The 19648-nt window shown below is 41.9% G+C and overlaps 1 protein-coding gene across 1 annotated transcript in view; it reads right to left on the bottom strand.

The window, feature by feature from the left end:
• The window catches only part of TYR (tyrosinase), a 78621-nt gene extending 59218 nt beyond the window's left edge, over window positions 1-19403 (bottom strand). Inside the window, exon 1 of the mRNA XM_060771128.2 lies at window positions 18278-19403. Within this exon, the coding sequence (XP_060627111.2) occupies window positions 18278-19096 (819 nt within the window). The 5' untranslated portion in view covers window positions 19097-19403. The remainder of the gene's footprint in view (window positions 1-18277) is intronic.
• Between the last annotated feature and the right edge of the window lie 245 nt (window positions 19404-19648).

Genomic DNA, 19648 nt, shown 5'->3' with positions numbered 1-19648 from the left:
TGCCTTTTGTAAGCCACCCTGAGTCCCCCCTAGGGGGTTGAGAATGGCGGGGTAAAAGCACTCCAAATTACCCATGATGGAAATGTTTGCAATATTTTCAAGGTGTGGATGGTGAAACCCATGGATGCTCAGAATGGCAGTCTGGAATAGCTGACTTTTAACAGAAGAAAATGCCAAAAGGCCATGGCTACCCTTTCCAAGAATCTGTTACCAGAAGTGGCCAATTCACTTTAACCCAAAGAGACAGCCATGGGCCGTAGAAACACATCTTGCCTGCTCCTGATATAGGAAGCAGTTAATCCTTAGGAACCACCAATGAGTGTGACCCCCGCAACATGGAAATACATATGGGCAAAGATGTTCCGTTTTGTCAACAGCAGAGGATTTGTGTAAAATCCTCAGCAGAAGACAGGAGGGAAGAGGAGTGAAGATGAAATAAGAGAATGCATATGTGCCATATTGATTTGCAGATAATATAATTCAATAATACATCTTCTTTATCATTGACCTAAAAGAAACACGAGGACCTCAGGACGGGCAGATGTGGGATAATCTGCTTTCATTAAAATCTCTCCATAACCATGTCTGGTAGTCGGTTTTAGCTCAGAAGCAGGAGGATTCTTAATTCCTTTTCAAAGTGCATCATTACGCAGCTTGGCTCTGGATGGATACATTTTCTCCCCATGTGAATATTGAATCCCTGCTGGAATTTGATGGAGTGATTAGCTTTAGCTTCCCCATGGTGACTGATCCAGCTGTTTCAGTACATACAAAGTGAAAGGGCATTTACTTTATCGGCTTGGAAACTGTGACTTTCTCATCACATTCCAAACCCAACAGTTCTTCTATTAACTCCCTACCCCAAGAAACAGTGTGATGTGGTGGTTTGATCAGCAACTCTGGAGACCAGGGTTCAAATCCTTGCTTGGCTATAGAGATCTGCTGAGTGACCTTGGGCAAGTTACTCTCTCTCAGCCTTAGAAGAAGAGAGTGCCCCCCCCCTCCCCGAACAATTTTTCCTGCAAAAAAGCCCATGGTAAATTCACCTTAAAATTATCATAAGCCAGAAATGGCATGACGTCATATAACAAGAGCAACAACAATGGCATACGTTTATACATTTGATGGAACATGTGACTACTGCAGATACAATGGGGCATTGGTTCAGGTCCTGACAATCTTTGCAACCGTATATTCCCCTATGAGCCCACACGATCTTCTAGGGAGTCTCTTCTCTTGCTCCCACCCCTGTCTCAGACGCGGTTGGTGGGGATGAGAGAAAGGGCATTCTCGTTGGTGGCTCCTCGTCTCTGGAACTCCCTCCCCAGGGAGATCAAGCTAGCACCCTCCCTATCCACATTCCGTAAGGAACTAAAGACATGGATGTTTCGCTGTGCATTTGATAGACAATTCTCTTGACAAGTGACCCCTAATCATGGCTAAAATCAAGTTCCTGTATTTGATTACTGCATTTCTCAAGCTAAAATTATCTTATTACAACTGCCCTATCCTTATGTTGCTATATTATTTATTCATCTCATTGACCAGCCTATCTTCTATCTTGTTTGCACACCAGCCCCCCCCCCCATGAGACTTGAAGTACCTTTGCTTGCTGCTTATGATACTTGTCTGACTATTGTTTATAATGTTTTTTAATGTTGTTTAAATATTATATTTGCTATGTTTTAACTGCATGTGCTCAGGTTGGCCCCATGTAAGCTGCTCTGAGTCCCTTCGGGGAGATGGAGGTGGGGTATAAAATTAAAATTCTTCTTCTTCTTGGTATCCACTAGGGTTTGCTTCCAGGGCCCTCCATGGATACCATGTTCCATGAAGGCTCAAGTCCCATTATACACAGTGTTGTAACACAACGGTGTCCATTATGTAATCAAATGGCAAAATCAAGGTTTTCTTTTAGGGATTTTTTGAAAAATATTTGCAAACTATGGATGGTTGAGTACAAAGATGCACAATTCAGAGGACCTATTGCAATTCCATCCTCATTATTACCCTTGTCATTCTGATTCATTGTAAGTTTTTCCATGTGCTGTACTATCATTTCAATGTATTTTCTAGTATAAGACCTCTCAGTTCAAAAATGGAAAACAGAATGTCAGTGGACAGCAAAAGAGATTTAAAGATGGGCTTAAAGTTTTGTTTGTTTGTTTGTTTGTTTGTTTTGGTGTCAGGAGCGACTTGAGAAACTGCAAGTCACTTCTAGTGTGAGAGAATTGGCTTTCTGCAAGGATCTTGCCCATGTTTTAATGTGTTACTATCCTTGTGGGAGGCTTCTTTCCTGTCCCCGCATGGGAAGCTGGAACTGATAGAGAGAGGTCATCTGCTCTCTCCCCGGATTTGAACCTCCACTCTGTTGGTCTTCAGTCCTGCCAGCACAAGGATTTAACCTTAAAGAATATGGCATAAACACTGAGAACTGGGAAGCCCTGGCCCTCAAGTATTGGAACTAGAGGTCAGCTATTACCAACAGTGCCATGGATTTTGAAGAGGCACAAATGGAGGGCTAAAGGAAGAAAGGTGCCAAGAAGAAGACATGTCTAACACATTAAAACCTAGGCTCAGCAGGAATATTCCCATGAGAAACTGCCCTTTGCACTGGGGCCTCTCTGTCATTGTCTGTATGAAAATCATTGACCAAACCATCTCCACCTTACACCTCAGCCTCGGCACCATCATTACTCTCATCATAAGCATCGTGATCCAGGAACACAAACACAGGCTGATTCCCAACATCTGGAGACTAAGACATGAAGCAATGGAATCATACTTCAGGAAGAGAGATTCCACCTAAACATTAGGGAAAACCTCCTCATGAAAAGTACTGACCACCTAGGTTATTGTAGAACTGGATCAGCTTTATGGTTGGGACCACCTTCCATTTGCACCTCTCCAAAACTCCCGATACATGGAATTATTTTGCCAATGGAAACAAAAAAAATCACAATCATCTTGTCCTTATTGGAAGTAAAATTAGAATAATAATAGATTAATTAACTAAAAATGGCCTTCCCACAATATACAAAATCAGTGATATTAGAATGAATTCCTCCCTTTGCCTAATACAAGAGCCTGCCTTGTATCTAGAGTTTCTTCTACACTGCCATTTAAAATCCAGATTATCTGTTTTGAACTGGATTATATGGCAGTATAAACTAAGATAATCCAAATCAGATAATGTGGATTTTCTGCTTTTGATAACTTGGATTATCTGGCAGTGTAGAAGGGGTCTAGATTTCTATTTTGCTATTCTTTGAGATTTTATTTGAGGCCCTACATTGTGGTTACATGGCATAAATCTACACACATGCATTTATATGGTGATTGCCCTACCAAGATCGCACAAACAATATCTCTCAATGTGCCAACATTTTGTCCTATGTGCAAATGCACAGTGCCTATTTCTCCATCCTCAGTATAAGGGACCCCATTTCATTAGGCCATTGCATTTAATGGGATTTGAGCATCAATGAGTTTTGGTACCCACAGGATGTTTTGGGGGGAAAAAACCAACTGTTACTATTATACTTTCTTTCTCTCCGCTGTTTGTTGTTTTGATTCAGAAGTGTTCTAGTTATACTATAGCATTTTTGAAAAAATGTGAGGAAAAAGTCTGAGCTTTGCTTCATGTTGGTATGACAACCATATTTCTCCCTGGCACATCTTGATGTCTCCAAAAGAACACCCACATCTACATTTCTTCTAACCTCTTTATAACGTGGTGTTTGTTTTCCCTATTTATAAATACATTAGATATATGCACAGAGCACCAAGAATTTCATGAGTTTACAGTCATTTAACCAATAAATACAGTATGAACAGTAATTCTGACAGTCATCCAAAACTCAGTTTGCTTGGATTGGAGAAAGCAGAACAGATGTTTTAATACTGTCCTTGAATGTGTCACTCTTAAAGGTTAAAGAGAAAAAAACCTACACACCTGTGTAACGATTTTTCTGTGGTATTCAACCTAATTATTCAGCCAATAATTTGGAAGAGAGGAAAATAATTTGGAAGACAGGAAAGTCCAAAATCCTGAAAAATGTTGATGCAGAGAGAGAGAAAAATCTTCCAAGAAGTGTCTCATGGTTTTCTCTGCTCTTGGCTCAATTTAATCCGTGATTCAAAAGTGTGGTAGACACTGCTCCAAACAGATTGTTTGCTGAATGGACATATGGATGGCAGAGATCACCCATAGCTGTAGTACTTCCCTTGTCAATATCAATCGGTAGTGAATGGACCCTTGGCTCTTTACATTTGTGTAGGTTAGGGGCACCAGGCCCAAAGTGGAAAAACGTTGACTATTTTTTAAAGAACATCTCCTAGAAATTAGGGATGGATCTGCACTGACTAATAACTCCAAGGCCAATCAGGCATGCCTTACACCAGATCAACACCGGCTATAGATCACACAGGGAGTACCCCAACCAATGTGGAGGTGGGAGGGAGTCTGCACCACCCAATAGTACCTAATGTGATTTGGTGTGGCTGAATGGCCACCCTTCCCATTCCTCCTTGGCCACTGTTTCATAGCAATCTCTGCTGTGACATAGGTCGTATTTGAGACTGTCACTTGCAGGAGCATCTGATGGGGTCCTGAGGGAAATTCCTCTCCTCTCTTTCCCGAGTGTCCCATCACCCCAGTCAACATCACTGCAGGCAAGAGCCAACAGGGAGGACTCATGTCATGGTTGGAGGCCACTGTGATACCGGGAGGAGAGAGGGGGAGAGGGAGAAAGACTGCCTGGCCCTAGGAAACACAGGATGGCAGTGGGGACAGTTCTATCCATTTTGGTTCAATGAGCACAAGAGTTCCGGCAAGTTGAAAGTTGGGGGAGAACCCTAATACTGCCAGAATCCTGACTTTCCCCAACTTTGGCTAACCTTAATATGGCCTTGCCCTGTGTTACCCCAGATCAGTTCAACGTGGTGTTTGGCTACCACAAAGCTGATCCAGTTCTACAATGACCTAGGTGGTCAGTATTTTCCATCAGGAGGTTCTCCCTAATGTTTAGGTGGAATCTCTCTTCCTGAAGTATGAATCCATTGCTTCATGTCTTAGTCTCCAGATGTTGGGAATCAGCCTGTGTTTGTGTTCCAGGATCATGATGCTTATGATGAGAGTAATGATGGCACTGAGGCTGAGGCTGAGGTGCAAGATGGAGATGGTTTGGTCAATAATTTTCATACAGACAATGACAGAGAGGCCCCAGTGCAAAGGGCAGTTTCTCATAAGAATATTCCTGCTGAGCCTAGGGATGATGGTTTACTCCCTCTTTCTGTGAATTCTCAAGATTTGGGTTTGGAAAACAATCTGACACCTGGAAATTTTAATGAGCAGCGAGATAGGGAGTTGAAGAATAGGCGGCTGGAGATCAACAGCAAACTTAGTGTTTACGTCGCTCCAAAAGGCTTCGTCAGATAAGGGGCAAGTGTGGAGGAAAGCGAAACCAGTTTCTGGGTTTTAGGATATAAGGTTTGCTTCAAGGGAAAACCTGTTAGATCAGGCATCGTTTGAGAATCAAGTTCATGTGCCATGGAAATCCTGTTCAAGAATTTTAGCCTTTTGGGTTGTCTTTGCTTCCTGTTGATTCCTGCCTGGATAAACACTGCCTTGGAACTGCTTTTACATCTTTTGTGGACATTGCTTTATGTTACTGCAGTTTTGGAACCTTCTTAATTTCCTAAAAGCATTTATTTTTACTGGCTATTTACTAAGCTTCAATAAAAGAGGATTTGTTTCTTCACTCATCAAGTGGTGTGTTTTCAAGTCAGAGGCTTTTTCCTGACCTGGAGTGCAACACCAGAGCAGAAGAAAACAAGCTTGCCCCCTCCTCAATGTGACATCCTTTCAAATATTTAAACATGGTTACCATCTCCCCTCTCAACCTTCTCTCCTCCAGCTAAACATAACCAGCTGCCTAAGCTGCTCCTCATAGGACTTGGTTTCCAAACATTTGGCCACTTTGGTTGCCTTTCTCTGAACATGTACTAATGTGTCAATATCCTTCTTGAATTGTGGTGCCTAGAACTGGACATGGTAGTCCAAAGCAGGACAGAATGGGACTATGACTTCCCTTGATCTCAACACTTGATGCAACCTAGAATCACATTGGCTGTTTTAGGTGGTATATCATACTATTGACTTGTGTTCAGCTTGTAGTCTATTAAGACTCATATATTGCTTTCACATGGACTGTTTTCAAACCTGGTGTCACCCATCCTATATCTGTGTAATCTGAGTAAACTGTGATCTGTTTTGGTGTCCCAGAATTTGATGGGGGTCCCAATCCATTTTTGGGAGCCTCCTGAATTTGGGAGCACAGAAATCCATTTTCAATCTGGGAAGCCAAAATATTCATTTTATATCTGGCCCATTATGGAGGGGAAAACTTCCCAGGCTCCCCTTCCCATCATTTTTGATATTATTTGTCCTTATATCCTTCATTAAGACCTGAATTAAAAGCATCAGAGTTAAGATACCACTCTTTCTGCGATCCTTTCCATTCTGTCTGTAGAGGAGACCAGGTTTAATGCTTAGTTAAAGCTGTTTCTACTCTAGAAGAGACAGGTGCTGCAGCCGTGTGCAGCACTCTCTCCCAGGAAGCACACAGCTTTCCAAGGCATTTTAAGGAGGTTTCCCTACTTCCCAGGGAAGGAAGAGCAATCAACCTGGAGCTATCCTACCCTGAGCTTCCTTTAAAAAGCCCTCTCTTTTCTATTGATTAGCAGGCCCTGGAGTGATGCCTCTTTCCCCCTCGTGCCATTTTTTCTAGCGGCTGCTTCCCTCCCGCACTTCACTTGTAACTGAAGGCAGACGGTTTTCAACAGCCACTATTCTGTTGTGGCCACAGAACACATGTAGCAGGCATGTAGCCGGGGGGGGGGGGGCTTGGGGGGCTTCAGCCCCCCTGAAATTCTCATGGTCGTCCACGAGAAGGCCTTACTGGTGTATTATTTAAACTGTTATGTTTATTCATATCATGATCTGATCACCATACTCAATATATCCCATATGCATGGGGGTATTGGGGTAACGATACAAAAGGTTTGCTAGGGTAGACCCTCTATCGCTCAGACTCACCCCCCCCCCCCCCGAATTAAACTCAGCTGCCCCCGAAACAAAATCCTGGCTACGGGACTGACATGGAGGTTGAGCCCTCTTGCCTTTATGGCCAGCCGAACAAACCAGACCACCCAGATTAGCCAAAAGGAACTGGCCAAATCGAATCCATGCACAAGCCTATTGCCTAAGTTTAGTACTGTACATTTATAGAACAATCGAATCAGAGAAGTGGGAGAGACCACATGGGCCATCCAGTCCAACCCCCTGCCATGCAGGAAAAGCACAATCAGATGGGCATCCAGCTTCTATTTAGAAGCTCCAAAGAAGGAGCCTCCATCACACTATGAGACAGTGAGGTCTACAGTTGAACAGCTTTTAAGGTCAGGGTTTCTCCCTGTAGAAATCCATTTTGTTAATTATGGTCCAGCTCTCTGATCGGTCATGCATTTTTGCTATTCACTATTTGCCAAGTCAGTTTGTTACATGGACTAAACTGACTGAGAATGCACCTGTCAGACCTTTCCAACAAGTTTGGTTTGCACTTGCATGACTTATATAATAAAATATTTGCCAAATATTGTATTTAGCAAGTATGCCTGAGAAAGTACTGGGGAGATACAGTGTTTTTGACAGCTTGGATGGCAAGTGCAGGTACCTCTGCAAACAAGAAGGAAACATGGCTCTGAGATTCATTTAGTCAAGGAGTAACTAGAGTTGGCTGCGGAAAAGTAAGAGAGTGGAGAATGGGGGAGAAGTCAGCATTTCGCCATGCATTCACAGTTATCATTGTTTCCATGGCAACATCTCCACGGAATAAAGTCCGCTCTCGTGTCTTCAGAAGAGGGGAAGCTGAGGTAGAAATAGATATTTCACATATTTATCTCCCCCACTCACCCCAAATTCATTCCGGCACTTGAGTTTATCCTGAGCTTTCCCCTGCAACTGTCATTATTTTCTTGCAAATGGAAAGTGGGTTCTCAGAGACTCTGCTTGGAGGGTTTGGCCTCCCTCCTTCCATCCGGCACTCAGGAGAAAGAGCTTTTTAAAAATACTTTTGCTTATTTGCCAATTCAATTTCCAGAATGCCTTGACAAAGACTTCGCTCTTCCTTGTTCGTCCTTTATTCGTTTTGTTACTGGCTGGAGAGTATTTTGGCACACAGTGGCTCACAACTGTGGATGGCTTCACACCAAAGCGACCATTTCTTCCTCGTTTTTATTCTTTTTTCTGGTTTCATGAGGGAATAATACGTTTTTAAAAAACAAGCCCATTGACTCTTCAGTTCACTCCAGTGTGAAAGGGAGCAAAAGTGGTTTCCATGGCTAGTCTGGAAACTTCCATCTCTCTTCAAAAGAATTCATGTAAAACCAAAGTGGCTTCTAAAAAGCCAGGGTTTAGAGCATCTACGCTATATATAATTAATATAGTTTGATACCACTTCAGCTACCATGGCTCAATGCTATGGGATCATGGGAGTTGTAGTTTTACAAGGACTTCTCTGTCAAATAGTGCTGGTGCCTGATCAAACTATAATTCCCCAAATTCCATTGCATTGAGCCATTGCAGGTCAAACTGTAGATTCATCCTTAGCCTCCCTTAAGACATGAAACACACTAGAAATGCATCTGAACTGAAGAATTACTGAAGTTTGACACCACTTTGACTACCCATGATTCAATGCAACGGAATCCCAGGAGTTGTCATTTGATGAGACACCAGCATTCATTGGCAGGGAAGGCTAAATGCCTTTTAAAACTATGACTCCCAAAATTCCATAACATTGAACCATATAAAGACATGGATATAAATGATAGAAAACTAAGCAATGACCTCTTTTTAAAACCAGACAATATCATACCAATAGAGTTGTCTCTCTCCCTTTTTGTGGGTTAAGCATTATTTGTGAGTTGAAAAAATATGTCCTCTTAAGGCATTGCTAGGTGCTCCAGCATGATTTGATGGAAACTGATTATAGAATTACTGAAGGATTTAGGCCCCATCTACACCGCCATATAATGCAGTTGCAAACTGGAGATTAACTCAATTCAACTGGATTATGGCTGGATCTACACTGCCCTATATCCTAGTATCTGATTCCAGACTATTTGCTTTGAGCTGCCATATAATCCGGGATAATACGATAATCTGGGATCAGATCCTGGGATATAGGACCACATAGAAGGGGCCTATATAGCAGTGTAGACTTATACAAGCCAGTTCAATACAGTTCAATTTGCATTATATGAGGTCCTTTCTACACTGCTATATAATATAATTCACATCTGTTTTGAACTGGATTATATGAGTCTACATTGCCATATAATCCAGTTCAGAGCAGATAGTCTGGATTTTGTATGGTTGAATGGGCCCCAGAACTTCACAGGACAGAAAAACAAAGTGGGCCTGTATTCATGTTTTTCCTACTTTTGTGTGAGGTCCTGCACTCCTAATCCTGTAAAAGTGAAGGGGCCACTGTTGTTTATTCGTTCAGACAGTAAGAGCACCTAGAGCTTTGGAGAGCTTCTGTTCAACCATCTCAAAGCTCCCTGCTTGAGCTGTAATGGCACAATCGTCAGCATTGATGAAACTCTCTCTCCCTTTTGTCAATGGCAGGTCATTTGTGTAAATGTTAAACATTGATGGAGCAAGCACACTCCCCTGGGGCAGGCTGTTCTTCTGTTTTCGCCATCTGCTTCTTTGGCCCTGGAACTCAACAAAAATGCTCCTGTTTTGTGGCAGATCTCTATGAGGCGGGTGAGGTGGTAATCCTTTGTGATATTATACATTTTTCTCAGGAGGAGGCAATGGCTTACAGTATCATAAGCCGCTGACAGGTCTATGAAAACAGCTCCTGTGATCTGCTGCCTTTCAAAGCCATCTTCTATGTGCTGAGTCAGGTCCAGCACTTGTGATGTGTAGCTTTTGCCTTTCCTGAAGCCAGCTTGCTGTGGAATCAGACATGGGTCTATTTTTTCCATAATTCTATGCAAAAGAAGTCTCTCCAAAACTTTGTTTAGACGGCACAAGGAGATTTGTCTATAACCTTTTGGATCATTATGGTCTTTGCCTGGTTTCAAGATGGTGATGACTCTTGCTTTCCTCCAGATTTTGGGGATCTGACAGGATGCAGTGCAGTTGTTCATTAGCTCCAGCAGCCAGCACCTTGCTTTTGAACCAAAGTTCTTAATTTGTCCCATTCGTAGATCATCCAAGCCAGCTGCTTTGCCATTTTTACCTTTATTAAGAGCCATGTCCAATTCAGTAAACGTAAAAAGTTCATGAAGGTTGTTGTCCTCATTATCTGGTTGTCCATCTATTGGTTTCTTTCCTACTTTGGTGGCAAGGTTGGGTTTCCCATTCTTCAAGAGTTGGTGTACTATCTGATCTGCCCTTATGTTGGCATGGGTATTAGTTTATGGGGGGGGGGGGGTCATTGCAGAGCCAATGAGGCTACAAAATGGAGTCTACAACATGCAAATGTGGAGAAGAGCAAACCACAGACCACCTACTGCAATGCAACCTGAGCCCTGCTACATGCACAATGGAAGACCTTCTTATAGCAACACCAGAGGCACTCCAAGTGGCCAGCTACTGGTCAAAGGACATTTAATACAATGCCAAGTTTTTAAACTTTGTGGGATTTTTTAAAATGCAATACAGCTGTTTGGTTTGCTCCTGACACGATAAATAAATAAATTCATTCAGTCACTTCTGAATCTTCATGATCTCATGGACTGGCCCATTCCAGACCTCCCTGTTGGCTGTCACTACCCCCAGCTCCTTCAAGGTCAAGTCAGTCACTTCAAAGATGCCACCCATCCATCTTGCCCTTGGTCGACCCCTCTTCCTTTTTCCTCCCTTTTCCCCAGCATCATTATATTCTCCAATCTTTCCTGTCTTCTCATTATGTGACCAAAGTACTTCATCTTTGCCTCTAATATCCTTCCCTCCAGTGAGCAGTTGGGTATTATTTCTTGGAGTATGGGCCCACTGTACTTTATGTTTTTATTTTCTTTATTGTTATCCCACTTTTTTCCAGATGCAGGGACTCAAGGTGGCTTGTAATGGATTCCACAGTTCTATAAACTTTCAGTTTTTCTCAGTTGCGGAAACGAAATGTGCTGTTTCTTAATAAATTTAACATGCTGAATTCAAATATAATAATTAAATGTGTTAATTGGCTCTGGTTTTTATGCAACAGCTATTTCAATTTTCTCCACAATAGGTAATTAGTTAATATTATGATAATGCGCCTAACCTTACTGCATGTATATAAACCGGGAATATTTACTAAATTTTAGTCAAATTATATTGCCAATAGTTTATACATGAGATATATTTATTTAATTAGTCTATTGTTTATGTTTGTGCAGCAAGAAACTATATTAGTAGGCCTAATGCAGTTGAAAAGTCTGAAAGTTTAAATGTCTCTTTAATCGTGACTTTAGTTTATATCCTGTTTGCTTCTCTTGACTTTTCTTTTGTATTCAAGGAAAGGATTGTCTCTTACAATGCTCCAGCAGGAGTCTGACAGCATTGACGGAGTCCATTGGCCTTGATATCTTTTTTCCATAGTGCTTTATTTACACACGTGCAAGGCATAACTACAGTAAAAAGAACAATGTAAAACGATGTTTAACGATACTGTCTCACCATTCAAAAGTCTGGCCTTATATAGGGCCTTCTGGCTTTTGCACACGGCACTAATACTGCGTCATCAAACTTTCTATAATATTCTAAAATCTTCAATAGTGTAAGTTGCAACATGCATTTTTTCAACCAAATGTGATCACGTGATTCCTTATATCATAAAAACTAGAGCCAATATACATTTTTAAATGTCATTTTTGTTTTCAGTACCCCAAAATCATAAAAGAACAACTATTTTCAGGCCCGCAACTTTTTCTCCGTTGGACAGTGTTCTCGCCAGAATCTTAGCCTGAACATTTTCCTGAAACACAAGCCCATTTACCTTTTTGAAGAAGTATTTAATGAAACTGGAAAGAGCCTGCCGGGATCAGTTTAATACAATCGATAGTGTTTTCTATTTTCATTATTTTTTCCTTTCCTGTTCATTACATTGAGCTTTGTTTTAAGCATTATTATGTAGTCCAAGAGCTCAAGGATGGATTTCTCTTCCCCCACTCCCCCCACCCCCCCCCCCCCACCCAAAAATTGCATTGCATTCTAGCAAACAGGTTAATCAGAATCATCTTTCATAATAAAACCCAGAACATTATTTGGCAGTAAAGGATGCTCACATAGCTATGTGTCTTGGGCTCAGCTCAAAATCCTCACTTTGGTGATAGGGTATATCTTTATTTGCCTGTTATACAAAATGTTGGCTTTGGAGAGGAGCGAAAATATTTTTCATTATGCTTTTCATGACGCTGACCAATATATGCTCCTATTTCCATTATTCTAGCATTAACCACATGTTACTAAATTGCTCCATCCAGCTTAACCTACTAGGAACACATAAAGCCCTTCTAACACGTTATTTATTCTATCAACGAGGGCATAGAATTAATGCAGCTTGACATCATTTTAACTGCCATGGCTCATATCTCTTCCCCTAAAATGACATGCCTGATGAAGACATTGTTTTTTTTTAAAATCTGAAATAACTTTAGTCATTGAGAAATATCATAAAACTTTTGATGTTGCCTTCAAGTCAAATTTGATTTATGGTGACTATACTATGAATGGGAGACCTCCAAGTCATCCTGTGTTCAATTGCTTTGCTCAGATCTTACAGACTCATTGATGTGTGGCTTCCTTTATTGAGTTTATCTATCTTAATGAAACCCCAAGTGGCACAGCAGGTTAAACTGATCAAAAGGTCGGCAGTTTGAATTAGGGGGTGGGGTGAGCTCCCACTGTTAGCCCCAGCTTCTATCAACCTAGCAGTTCAAAGAATGCAAATATGAGTAGGTCAATAGGTACCGCTCTGGTGGTAAGATAACGGCACTCCATGCAGTTATGCTGGACATGTGATCTTGGAGGCGCCTACAGACAATGCTGGCTCTTTGGCTTAGGAATTGAGATGAACACAACTAGACTTAATGTCAAGGGGAAACCTTTAACTTTACTATCTCAAATGTGATACTTTTCCTACCATCTTCTACCTTACCTGTTTCTTCATGTTATGACCACAATATGCTCATTCTATCATAAATTGTAAAGCACTACCTAGAAGAATCCTTCACCTTGTGCAACTGTGGTGCAGAACAAACAACTCCCCATGTGTATGCTTATCCACAATGTCCTGCCTCATTCACAGAGGAGGAATTGTTTAAAGCTACAGACTATGTGGTTACTGTAATGTCGAAGGCTTTCATGCCCGGAATCACTGGGTTGTTGTAGGTTTTTCCGGGCTATATGGCCATGTTCTAGAGGCATTTTCTCCTGACGTTTCACCTGCATCTATGGCAAGCATCCTCAGAGGTAGTGAGTCACTGTTGCCTGTTTTTGGTCTAAAATTATTTAGTCGCTTTTGCTCCCTCTATTTTATTATTTTTATACTTATTTATGCAATTATTTTGACACAAATTAAATACATCACAAATTGTGCATCTACACTCAGTTTTATTGTCTTGGTCTTGAGGGAGGTTCGGGCCCAATTTGCTTGTTTCTCTACCAGTCCATGGTACGCATGATATACAAGTCCCACTCATATTGCAAATTAGTTAAATGGACTCAGAGCTGTGGGTTCAGATGACAGGAAACAAGATTCCACCTGAAAATTAGGAAGAATTTCCTGACCATGAGAGCTGTTCAGCAGTGGAACTCTCTGTCTTGAAGTGTAGTGGAATCTCTTTCCTTGGAAGCTTTTAAACAGAGACTGGATGACCATCTGTTGGGGTGCTTTGATTGTGTTTTTCCTGCATGACAGGGATTTGAACTAGATGTTCATGTGGTCTCTTCCAACTATGATTCTATTATTTTCTCCCTATCAGTTTTTTTTTCACTGTCAGGCTGCCACAAACATATATAGAACTGACAAATACTAACATAGATCTCTCTAGCCATTACTTCAATACTTCCAAAGTTAAAATTCACAAGCCTACTCAAGAAGCATAGTTTCATCTCCCAAACTGCTTTTTCAGCTGAGACTTTTCCCCTCTTGATATTTTCCTGCTACTCTTCAAGTTTGAAACTATTCCTGCTGCTTCCAGTCCTACTCCAAAAGATAAATTCCCCACTTCTTTCTTACATGTGTATTGAAAAGGCAATTATGGGCGAAACCGCAGGGGTGTCATTCAGCCAGTTTGCACTGATTTGCCCAAATCTGGTTGTTAAAATTTGTCAGATTCATCAAACCACTCGATGGCGGTGGGGGATGGGGATTGGGGGGTTGGTGAGGTTTCTGTTTGGAGTGGCCTGTGGCCAGGCATGTAGCCGGGGGGGGGGGGGGGCTCGGGGGGCTTCAGCCCCCCCCCCCCCGAAATTCTCATGGTGGTTCATGAAAAGGCCTTACTGGTGCATTATTTAAACTGTTATGTTTATTCATATCATGATCTGATCACCATACTCAATATATCCCATATGCATGGGGGTATTGGGGTAACGATACAAAAGGTTTGCTAGGGTAGACCCTCTTTCACTCAGACTCAGCCCCCCCCGAAACTCAGCCCTCCCGAACCCCCCCCCAAAAGAAATTCACCCCCCCCCCCCCGAAACGAAATCCTGGCTATGGGCCTGCCTGTGGCTCACTCTAGCATGGGATAATATATGGATCTACTATGTCTTGCTGTTGTTGTGTGTGTTCCAAGTCATGTCCAACTTATGGAGACCATAAGGCAGTGTTTCTCAATCTTTCTAATGCCATGACCGCTTAATACAGTTCTTCATGTTGTGGTGACCCCCAACCATAAAATTATTTTCATTGCTACTGATGGGGAGATATTGGAAATATAGATATTTATGCATATATTATATGTACATTAGAAGCATTGAAATGTAAGAAAAATCAGTCTTTCTCTGTATTAGAAAGCCAAGCTGACAGGCCAGAAAGAATGCTGAAGGAGATCTACGTTGGAAGGGGGAAGAGAAGGGGGGCATGTTATCTATATAGAGACTGGTACAGCTTAGCCAGGCTAAAAAGTAAGGAATCTCTCTCCCTACTGACAGGTCAAAGTAGGCCCCTTGATGGATGGATGTAAGCTGTTTCAGAAAAAATATAGAGACATGCCTCTCGCATGTTGGAAGATAGAATTTGATATTTCTATGATACTTAAGGTGATATAGTGATGATGTTAACATATGTAGAAGCATGTTTCTTTGTTTGCCTGCATTTGAAGATGTATAAAAAGGGAAAGTCAATGCCTTTATCCTCACTCTGATTTGCTTATGGATGAGAGTCCATGCCAAAGTCCCAGCTGGAAATAAAGCCATACTTTTCTGCTTCCAAAAGGATCACTCTTGGTATTATCTCTCCTATCTGCTGCTATACTACTTCATAACTGTAATTTTGCTACTGTTATGAATTGTCATGTAAATATCTGATACGCAGAATGTATTTTCATTCACTGGACCAATTTGGCACAAATACCTGATTTGCCCAAATTTGAATACTGGTGAGGTTTTGTTTTTCTGGGGGTGGGGGTGATTTTGTCATTTGGGAGTTGCAGTTGTTGGGATGTATAGTTCACCTATAATCAAAGAACATTCTGCACTCCACCAACGATGGAATTGAACCAAACTTGGCACACAGAACTCCCAGGACCAACAGAAAATACTGGAAGGGTTTGGTGAGCATTGACCTTGAGTTTGGAAGTTATAGTTCATCTACATTCAGAGAGCACTGTGGACTCAAACAATGATGGATCTGGACCAAACTTGGCACAAATATTCAATATGCCCAAATGTGAACACTGGTGGAGTTTGGGGAAAATAGACCTTGACATTTCAGAGTTGTAGCTGCAGGGATTTATAGTTCACCACCAATCAAAGAGCATTCCGAACACCACCAATGATAGAATTGGGCCAAACTTCCCACACAGAACCCCCTTGACCAACAGAAAATACTGTGTTTTCTGATGGTCTTTGATGACCCTCTGACACCCTCTCATGACCCTCCCCCCCCCGGGTCCTGACCTCCAGGTTGAGAAATGCCGCCCTAAGGTGAACCTATCATGGGGTTTTCAGGGGCTGAGAGTGGGACTTGCTCAAGGTCATCCATGGCTGAGCAGGGATTCAAACCCTAGTCTCCTGAGTCCAAATACAATGCTCAAACTACGTTGCTATACACCACTACAGGTTTGTGATTGTCTTCTTCTAAAGATGAGAAAGTGTGACCTGTCCAAGATAGCCCAGTAGATTTCATGGCTGAGCAAGGATTTGAACCCTAGAGCCCTTTTCCACACAGCCCTATATCCCAGAATATCAAGGCAGAAAACCCCAAAATATCTGCTATGAACTGGGTTATCTGAGTCCACACTCAGATAATGTGGGATTTTCTGCCTTGATATTCTGGGATATAGGGCTGTGTGGAAGGGCCCCTAGTCTCCAGTAAGTTAGTCCAATGCTTAATTCACTACACCAAGCTGGCTCTCAATTTCTTGGAGATAATGATTATTGATATTGCCATTTTGTTAGGTTTTATTAAAAATTATTTTGTTGTTCATTCGTTCAGTCGTTTCCGACTCTTCGTGACCTCATGGACCAGCCCACACCAGAGCTCCCTGTCAGCCATGGCCACCCCCAGCTCCTTCAAGGTCAAGCCAGTCACGTCAAGGATACCATCCATCCATCTTGCCCTTGGTTGGCCCCTCTTCCTTTTTCCTTCCATTTTCCCCATCATCATTATCTTTTCTAAGCTTTCCTGTCTCCTTGTGATGTGGTTAAAGTAGAAATTATTAGTGGAGTGTTTAATTTCCAGTGGATATTTGTCAATGACGTTTACACATTTGGTTTGGATATATTCAATGCTGGCCTTGAAGTCCAGTGCTCAAACCACTACACAATACTGGCTCTTCTTTCTCATTATTACTATGCAGTAACAGCACTTCAATACAATACAACTGGGATGTGTAATTTGGTAAAGACATCTCCTTCCCCTGCACTGACTAAAGCAGGGAAAAGGTGATGGTAACAGTGTTCATCTGGAAAGTGGATTGGATCAAAACAAATTCAATTCGTTATCCAGACTGCCGTGAAACCCACTGGTACTCTGGAGTTTCCTGCACAATCAGAAAACTTCTAATGCAAAGCAAATTCAGGTTAAGGGCAGAAAATCCAAGATACTAATCAGAAGTCATTATGCATTCTGAAAACAACTATCCCTAGATTCAAAATAAGCCCAGTGTTGTGGTTTTTTCTTTTTCTTTTTGACTCATGCAGATAAATATACTTAACTAAATACACTTTCCTGTTCCAACCCCTCAAGCTTGGTGCAAACATTGTTTACCCATGTTTCCGTCGATGCCCCAAAAAATAGGTTGGGGTGATTTACTATCATGACAATAGTGTCACAATGATGACTAAACAGCAATCATTGATCCAGATTACTTATCTAAATTCAGTCATCCATAACTGTTCTATATTCATGATCATTACTTAGTAATGATTGTGACACTACTGCATTAATTGTATCTCTTCCTGCCACCAAACATAACATGTATATCATTTCCATTTGATACAGGGACAGGAGTTGGACCAGGAGAAGTTAAGTACAGAACATGGTGAGTGTGATTTTTGTCTGCATTCTGACTGACACACCTCTCTGGTTAATTTCTCTATACGCCCTTATTTTCATGCATCCAGGTTCATTCTCTACCAATTCTGTAGAGGTATTTTCATATGCAGACATCTAAAGGAACAATATCAGCAGGAAGTTTTGAGTTTATTTTATAAATGGGTAATTCAATGATGCATAAATCGATGTATTGGCTAAATTACATTTGAACACATTTTAGGAATATATGCCAATGTATTTGTTTATTTTTTTAAGGGTGTGAATGCTCTAGTTTTGTGATATTGTTGTTTCGCAACATTACCAATTGTATGGATTTCCAAGTGCAAATCTTATCCCCAGTTGTATTTAGTCCTAGAGTTGCATATCACATTAATTAATATCACCACATTAATTGGTTCTTAAAAACAAGCTCAGCAGAGCCAATTATTCACACAAATTTATTCTGTATAATTTAGGAGAAATGGGTTCCCCACCCCTCTTTCCCTGCATATGCCTACCTGCCACGAAGAGAAGAAAGAAGATGGACTCAGAATGTTTGGGTTGCTGGGATGTCTGCCACCCATGAATTCATCTGTACAGATGTCACAGCCCTGGGCATCTCGCCAGTCCCAATAGGGGATGGTGAAGTTCTCATTCCCTGACAACTTCTGGATCTCATGTTCCCACATGAGCAAAAAAAGCCGGTGCCAAGGAAGGAAACCTGGGGCCTCATGGGCAAAATCAATGTCCCGCCACACGCTGGTGCCTCCAAGGAGAGTATCCCGGGACACATAGTAATGCATCCAGACAAACAGGTCATAGACATTGATGTCTCGGAACATAGGGGTTGAGCCGTTGTTCATCTGGGCATACGTTCCCGTTGCAATGACAAAATCCCGGCTAGTTGTGTGCTTGGCCAAGTTGAGGTAGGCAAGAAACTGGTACTTTTCCCTGGCACTGATCCGGAAGATATCTCTCCTCACCCGTGACTTTCTTTCGATGCAGTTGGGACCTGCAAAGTTGAACTTGCAATCACCGCAGTTGAACCCCATGAAGTTGCCTGTGCATTGGCAAGTTCTGTTAAAAAAAACAGCTGGCCAATCTTCTCTGTCGTCCACTCCAGAAAAGGGAAACTGAGGACCAAGTGGGGCATCTGAAAGAAGGATTTCTGAACAGGATCCCCTGCCGGAAAGCTCTCCACAAGGAGACCCATCCCCCGGCCAAGGGGGGCAGCATTCCTTTTTTAAGAGACTGTCCGAATTGGCACATGCCCGTGGGAACTGGCTCAATCCTAGAGGAAGAAGACCCAAGAAGATGCCGATGGAGAAAAGACACATTGCAGCAGTAGAAGACTTACGAATCAGTTGTTTAGTCAGCTGGCAATAAGCAGGTTACTATCCTTATTGCAGTCCGGAGAAGTTTTCCCCATGCATTTCTTTTCTGTACATCATTCAAGATCCCTTCCCATCCTTGCCTCACACACACAGACGCACATACATACACTTTTTCAGTAATCTGATTATCACATGTTCTGGGCTCCATCCAAGTAACTTTTGTTCCCCCTCCTTCTCGGGCTTCGGTTGTACAGAGCCTTACTTGAAAACCTTCATCTTCTGCCTAGCACATGATCACTTTAAAAATGCCTGACCACAGAGGGTGCAATTCTTGGTCACACACAGGAACTTGGACAGTTCATTTAACGTTGTCTTGAGGTTGGGGGTGGGAAAATGAAGCCTGGGGGTTGAATGAGGGAGGGGGAAGAGGACATTCCACAAACCAAGTCAAGTCTGTTGAATTGCATGAGCTCTGAAAATCTGCAAATCTGTACAAGTACACGGGTCTACCAGCACAGTCAGACTACAACTCCAGAATGCAATTGGACTACAATT

This window comes from Anolis sagrei, chromosome 3 (assembly GCF_037176765.1).
Source record: "Anolis sagrei isolate rAnoSag1 chromosome 3, rAnoSag1.mat, whole genome shotgun sequence".
In the NCBI taxonomy this organism is placed as follows: Eukaryota; Metazoa; Chordata; class Lepidosauria; order Squamata; family Dactyloidae; genus Anolis; species Anolis sagrei.
Note: the sequence above shows the minus strand (reverse complement) of the source record. Positions and strands in the feature narration are given on the sequence as shown.